Here is a 7,646-nt window from a genome sequence, read left to right on the forward strand (position 1 = left end):
TACTTGAGCAAGTAGTTCCCAGGATGTAAATTAGGTCCCAAAAGCTGTTGTCCAAATCGAAGAAACAGAGAAATTAATCTGGGAGACTATCCATCATCACCGGTAATAAAGAGAGCGACATGGATGAGACAGATGATATGATTAAGGGGCTGTGGTCGTTTTAATTAACTTTTTGCTGTCCTGTAATGATCAAACTGGTCACCAGACCCGGTCAATAAGCATGTTAATATCAAACAAATAAAACCAGGGATGATTAAAAACCTCCTGGTTTATTAAATTTGAAATTCAAATGAAATTTATGCTCAGATGCATACAGAATGCTAATAGATTTTAGCTTTATTGATAGTGGATCCCACAGGTTTGCAAGAAAACAGCACACTGTCTCCTCCTGTTCCTTTCCAGCACATTAAACTTCTTATTGGGTGGGGAAACTTTTAATTGGTGCCCAGAAACCTGAACTTCCTGTATTTCTTCCTCCTTTTCTTTAAATATCTCAACTATTACAAAACAATACTGCAAAGCAATGATCAATGCCAAAACAGGTGAACTGAACTCTGCCTCAATGGCTTAAACAGGCTGGCTGTATCGATCATGGACTACATGGACTCTTCCATGGTACAGGATTCAAGTGTGCTGGGTTACTTCTCCAAAGTGTGGTGGTGGTGGTGTGGTGGTGGGTGCCATTAAGACTAGTTTCATTTAAAGTAGAAGCAAAACTTTGTGTGTTTTAACTTTGCAGTTCGATAGCCTCATGATACAAACACTAACCACTTCATGGGGGAGGCGGAGAAAGGAAGCCAAGGGAGAAAGAAGCCCTTTGACAAACCCCTCACTTCTATAAATGTAAGTGGAATGTGTAAATTTTGATGTATATAAATATATGTATGTATGTATATATACGACACATTAGTGACAAACTGATAGATATATTTCTAATGAAAGCTGCACGTAGAAACCTTTACAAAGCCCCCAAAGCTGAAAGCAAACCTCATGCAAATTGAAGAATCTAGTATTTTCACTAAATTCACACCAACATTGTGACTCGTTGTCAAATGAAGAATGACATGTGATTCTAAAATGCATTTACACAAATGAAGTATCTTAGAGTTACTTAAAATTGAGTAGCTCAAAATTGCAGTCACATGATGCTGAGTTTTTCTATTTCCTGGCAGTTTTGAGGAAACAGTAGTTAACGCCTCTGTTTACTCTCATGCTCAGCATTTAACTTTTTAATAGTCTTGCCTCTTTCTCTTCCAGAAGATAGAAGCATAAAAAGATAAAATAACTACGCATAGGAAGGAGTCTCCTTTCAAAGCACTTCCCGCCACCTTTGAGGATGACGCTATTGATTAAAGTTAAACCCCAAATTTGAACAACTGTATATTAGGTTCTTAAAATGAATATCATTACAGAAGCAGACCAAAGCAATGAAGTTAATTCTCTTTTATTTGTTAAACGGAGTTCCCTCCTTCCCCCACCCCTTCCTCCTTCTGGGCTGGCCTGTCACGCCTTCTCAACACGCTAAAATCATTCAGAGGGGCTTGCAGAGAGAAACACGACATTTATGGTAAGCATCAGCCTTCAGAGAAAGAAAGCAGTTCATTAATTTGCTTCACACTTACTTCAAAGTATGTGGATGTCCCTAACTCCCTTAATCAATAGATATGATATCCAGTCAATACCCGAACAAGTGAAAAAAGGCTCAGAAATGCAAACTCCTGCTTCACAAACATCAACCTCAACAGTGCAGGTGAAACAGAAATGATGAAGCCTGATTTGGACATCAGCAAAACCCAGGAGGAATTTTTTTTTTCAGATAGACACTGCAGAGAGAGAGAGAGAGAGAGAGAGAGAGAGAGAGAGAGAGAGAGAGCGCGCGCGCGAGAGAGAGAGATCTCCCAAGTCAAAACAGAGCAGTTCTGTCATGTACTCACATTTTAATCAATTCTCCCTTAAAATTAGACTTCTGAGAGTTTCCCTAACAAGATAAAATAGGAATGACTTTGGTTTTAAAAAGCATGAATATTCAGCAGATTTGTCCCCTTATTCTGGTGTTGGCCTTTTTGTGGTTCAAGTTGTGATGACCATAGAATTGCAATGGTATTTGTGAAAGCAATTAATAATAAAAACAACAAATAAGAGACTAAAATTCAGCGAATTTGAAGTGCACATGATGACTCAAACACACTCTTGGATGGTCTGCTCAACTCACAGATGCCTCTATAATGCAGCCCAAGCTCTGTCAAAAGCTCATTTCCATTGTCACATAAATGGGACCAACAGATTTCGGTCACTCTGATTTTTCTATCAGAAAGGCACAGTGGGGTTTCCTGTGAAAACTTCTAAATTGGGTAAAATGTTCCTCAATTTCTCATCCAATGGGGAAAAAACACACCCCCTTTTACTCCCCTCACCATCTAATCCTTTTGTAATTTTACTGCATGCCAAGGGGCAAAAACACCTCCTCCAAGAGTGCACTTCGGAGTAAGGGGTGACCGGATCAAAGTACTGACTGGAAGACGTAGGCACACACATGTTCCGCATCACCCCTCCTTTCAATCTTTCTGTGTGGCTGAAACATCAGAAAATGGAAGGTGAGTATCAAGATTTTCTTCAAAACTATACTGACAGAGTCCAGGAAGCTAAGAAACAGAAAAACCACTCCATATTTTATGTTCCAGGAAGCAGAGGAAGTTAATAACTTTAGTAGGGTTTGGGAATACTTATTTACCCAGCCTCACTCAACTTCGCAGTCAGTTTCTTCAGATCGTCAATCTCCTATGCACGTACACTTTATTGTATTGTTCCTGTTCCCCACCCCCAGCTTTGGTACGCGCGTGCACGCACACACCCCTCTTCCTTCTCAGTTGCTCGCGCGCACGCGCTCACAGGCGCGTACCCACACTCCACCTACACTCAACACGCGTGCATGCCTCTCCCCACCCGGGATTGAACTCACTGCAGCTCCTGGCTGCAGCTCCAGGCAAGAGGGTCTCAGTTACCTTACACACTTCCCAGATCTGTCCCCTGACCTTCTTTGTCACACACTCAGTTACCCCCCACACTCTCCCCGTGGTTGCACGACCTGTGCGCTGGTCCCTACTGGACCAGGGCCTTGCGACCCTGCCCCAGCCACCCCTCGGCTCTCTGCACTTGTCTCGCCGGGGTGGCTCACACTCGCGATCACTTTACACGGGCGCGCACACACGCACACTTTTCGACACTCGCACCTCCCTCCCACCGGCGCCGATGACCTCACGGCGCGCGCGCGGCGCGGCCCGGCGAGGCCGCAGATTGGTTGGCCGCGCCTCCGCGGCACTTCAAAGCCGGAGAGGGAGCTACAATTGTGGCGGAATGGGCGGAACTGATCATTGTATTGCACACCTCTAAAAAAAAAACACTGCCTCTGATTTATCAATATAAAAAAGATCCTCTGAGAGGAGGAGGGCGCTTCTGTGTGATGGCAACTTCACTTCTAGGGGTGAGTCTCAGGATCTTCTCTCGCTGGTTTAATTAGTTTCCTTTTATTGCGGATCGGAGGGGGTTAGAGTCGCCTCGACCAGGCCACGGGCTATCAGTCAGTCTCTCTATTGAGAGCCCCCCCCCCCATACAAGTGAGTTTAGAGAAAAGAAAGAGGGGGAGAGGAGGAGGCAGAGCCAGTTTTTTTTTTTTTTTTTTTTTTTTTTTTTTTTCAGCACAGGAAAGGTTCTTAGGGCATTGAGACCCGCCACCTCGCAGCACCCGGCTGCTCCCTGCCCGGGAGACCTGCGCGTAGCCCCTAAAACACTCGACGATTTTGAGGGGGAACGCGAATAAGTTTTCCCCCTCCTGGGCATACTGCGGATTCTTCCCCTTCCCTTAATTTTTTTTTTCCTCAGCCCGCCTTGTATTGCAGGTACGTTGAACTCGTCTTATCTACCATTATAGATATACTTAGAAAGAAAGAAAGAAAGAAAGAAAGAAAGAAAGAAAGAAAGAAAGCTAAAAGAAAGGCTGGAAAAGCAAGTAAGCCTTACAGTTCGGCCTCTTTGGGCCCGGGAGAAGGAACCAAGGATGGGTTGAGGGGTACCGGAACAGGATTTTCAAAGCTCTCTCCGGATTGCAGAGTAGTGATCTTAAACGCAGTCCAGCGATTTTCCCAGGTGGCACCGCAAAGGAAACTTCTCCCGCCCCAGTCTGGACTTTCTGTTCCTTTAATCAAAAGCGTCTAGGGCTTTGAGCACACAAGAGTGTTGTCTTAGGTGAGAATTCCTCTTAAACTCTTCTTTAGCGTGGAATCAGACGCCCGCAGCCAAACTTGTCCCCTCCTGTAGAGTATAGGAGGCAGCCGGGCACCGGGGCAGCTGGGGGTGTCAGGTGAGTTGGTGGCGGCGTGCCGCAGCGAGAAATGGGGGAGCAGTGGGGCGTCTGGAGGCTACCAGGGGACTAACGCACATTTCTTTCCTCCCTCCCCCACCGGCCCTTTGCCCACCACCCCTCCCCCACCCCTCTCCTCCGCTCCGGGGCTCAGGAAGAACCGAGGTTGGGATCCACTCCTCTGGCCATGCTCGCTGCTACCTGTAATAAGATCGGCAGCCCCAGCCCGTCTCCCTCCTCCCTGTCGGACAGCTCTTCTTCCTTCGGTAAAGGCTTCCACCCCTGGAAACGTTCTTCGTCGTCGTCCTCCAGCAGCTGCAACGTAGTGGGTTCCAGTCTTTCCAGCTTCGGTGTGTCCGGGGCCTCCCGGAACGGCGGCTCGTCCTCGGCCGCAGCGGCGGCGGCGGCAGCAGCAGCGGCAGCCGCGGCCCTGGTGTCCGACTCGTTTAGCTGCGGCGGCTCGCCCGGCTCCAGCGCCTTCTCCCTCACCTCCAGTAGCGCCGCCGCCGCGGCGGCAGCAGCGGCAGCGGCCGCCTCCAGCTCGCCCTTCGCCAACGACTACTCTGTGTTCCAGGCCCGGGCGTCTCGGGGGGCAGCGGCGGCGGCGGCGGGGGAGGCGGCGGCGGCTCCGGGGCGCACTCACAGGACGGTTCCCACCAGCCGGTGTTCATCTCCAAGGTGCACACGTCGGTGGACGGGCTGCAGGGCATCTACCCGCGCGTGGGCATGGCACACCCGTACGAATCGTGGTTCAAGCCTTCGCACCCCGGCCTGGGGGCCGCGGGCGACGTGGGCTCCGCGGGCGCCTCCAGCTGGTGGGACGTGGGCGCTGGCTGGATCGACGTGCAGAACCCCAACGGGGCGGCTGCGCTGCCTGGCTCGCTGCACCCAGCCGCTGGGGGTCTTCAGACGTCGCTGCACTCGCCACTCGGAGGCTACAACTCGGATTACTCGGGCCTGGGCCACTCGGCTTTCAGCAGTGGCGCCTCGTCTCACCTGCTCAGCCCCGCGGGCCAGCACCTCATGGACGGCTTCAAGCCGGTACTGCCCGGCTCCTACCCGGATTCGGCTCCGTCGCCGCTGGCCGGCGCGGGCAGCTCCATGCTGAGCGCTGGGCCCGCAGCGCCGCTTGGGGGGTCCCCACGCTCGTCCGCCCGACGCTACTCGGGCCGAGCCACCTGCGACTGCCCCAACTGCCAGGAGGCTGAGCGGCTGGGCCCGGCGGGGGCGAGCCTGAGGCGCAAAGGGCTGCACAGCTGCCACATCCCGGGCTGCGGCAAGGTGTACGGCAAGACGTCGCACCTGAAGGCGCACCTGCGCTGGCACACGGGTGAGCGGCCGTTCGTGTGCAACTGGCTGTTCTGCGGCAAGCGCTTCACGCGCTCTGACGAGCTGCAGCGGCACCTGCGGACCCACACGGGCGAGAAGCGCTTCGCCTGCCCGGTGTGCAACAAACGCTTCATGCGCAGCGACCACCTCAGCAAGCACGTGAAGACGCACAGTGGCGGCGGCGGCTCGGCGGGCTCCAGCGGCGGCAAGAAGGGCAGCGACACCGACAGCGAGCACAGCGCGGCCGGCAGCCCGCCTTGCCACTCCCCCGAGCTGCTGCAGACCCCCGAACCCGGCCACCGCAACGGCCTAGAGTGACTGTCGCCCGTCCTCCCACCTGGGTCCTGTCGGGCTTGTGTGCCTGGCCCAGGGGCGGCTCGCTCACTGTCTTGCGCTCTCTTCCCCATTCCCTGCTCTCCCTCTCTCCGGCTTCCCTCTCCTAACTTTATTAAAGGGATGCGGACAGTAAGTAAGCACGCATCGGTGGCTGGAATCCCAGCTCCCTTCTGCACGTTGACAGCTAGGCCGGACATAGTAGGAACCCGCTCCTCCAGCTCCGGGTTGGCGGAACTTTAAGAGGGCAGCAGCCTCTGGAGTTAGGACGGGATGAATGAGGTGTCTAGTGGACCCCCCCGGCATCTGCGGCGGCAGAGAGCGCAGTGCTCAGCGGGTTTGAGCAGGAGCTGTGGGCAGGGAGAGGCAGAGGGTCAGGCAAGATACCCCCGCCTGGACTCCCGAGCGCGCCCCTTGGGTGCTTGTTCCACTTGGAGCACTACCCTGCGCGCAGGCCTGCTGCACCCTGCCTGGGTTAGCAGAATTTAGCTCTCCCTACTCATCTCTGCCTAGTTCTTTGTGCCCTGCTGGTGAACCGATGCGAGTTCTGCGAAGGGGCGTCAATGCCGCTACCCTCTTTCATCTTTGTGACTTCTTTTTTTTTTTTTTTTAAACTGAAAAACTGAGAGGAAAAAAAATAATCAAGCAAACTTCCTCTTAGCTTCCCGTTTAGATAATTTTCCTCTGCCTGTGAGCACGTCTTTCTCCCCAAACTGCTAATATTGATCCCAAAGTTATTTTGATCGCAGTAACTTATGGGGTGGGGGTGGGAATGAGGGTAGGTGTCTTTTTCTTATGCAAAAATACCCCCCTTTCCGGTGAGACCAGATCAACCGTCTTCGTGTTTGTCCTTTTCTACCTCGTTTTTCACCATTCCCGAGCATAGTCTCCCAATCTTTTTTTTCTCCCTCTTTGGGTTAGTCCAACAGTCAACTTATCTACTAATTTCTGTAAATTATTGCAAGTCATTGAATATTTTAGGATTAAACTTTTTTCTTTGTGATTTAAACTCAAGTGAAGAAGCTTATCGTTTAATTCAAATGAGACTGTAGTTTAAATGCCAAAAGAGGGAAATAGGAAATAAAATTAAACTTCTTTGTAAAATATATCTGAACCTAATGGTTTGTAAAACTGGAAAATCGTTCTAGATTAGTTTCCCTTTAAACATGACTCCGCCAGTGTGAGGTGTGAGGTACATTGTCCAGGAGACGATTTTGTATAGTATTTTTCTTGTACATTACTTCCGGTAAATATTTGAAAATATATTGAAGTAAACTTGATTTTTTTTTCTTTTTTGTCAGAAGAAAATATTAAGAGTTATCGCTGAGGTTCTGATGAGCTGCAGGTTTTTTTGAACTCAATTCTGGAGGTGCAGAGCCACACACGCACTTTCCGGGCCTAGTTTTGCTCGAATATGAATTTAGATAGGTATCAAGCTGTAACTAAGACACTATTTGATAAATGTTGGATGACATTTAATTTAATGGCGCATGTACTTATTTGCATTTGCTGGCAGTTCAGGCGTAGTTAAAGTGAGAGTTCTTCTATACTTCATAATAACAGGGTCTGCCAAACCCATGTATTAAATAAATTGTCCAAGTGATACTCGACTAACTTTGGCCTTTGT

General features: G+C 50.2%; 1 protein-coding gene across 1 annotated transcript; it reads left to right on the forward strand.

Annotated features, from left to right (window-relative positions):
* The first annotated feature begins 3,460 nt into the window (after positions 1-3,460).
* Positions 3,461-6,004, forward strand: LOC113835790 (transcription factor Sp8-like). Its single transcript, XM_035444882.1, is given in 3 exon segments — positions 3,461-3,481; positions 4,512-4,929; positions 4,932-6,004. Coding segments are annotated over 3 exon segments (1,512 nt in total).
* The last annotated feature ends 1,642 nt before the right edge of the window (positions 6,005-7,646 follow it).

This window comes from Cricetulus griseus, chromosome 5 (genome assembly GCF_003668045.3).
Source record: "Cricetulus griseus strain 17A/GY chromosome 5, alternate assembly CriGri-PICRH-1.0, whole genome shotgun sequence".
Lineage (NCBI taxonomy): Eukaryota > Metazoa > Chordata > Mammalia > Rodentia > Cricetidae > Cricetulus > Cricetulus griseus.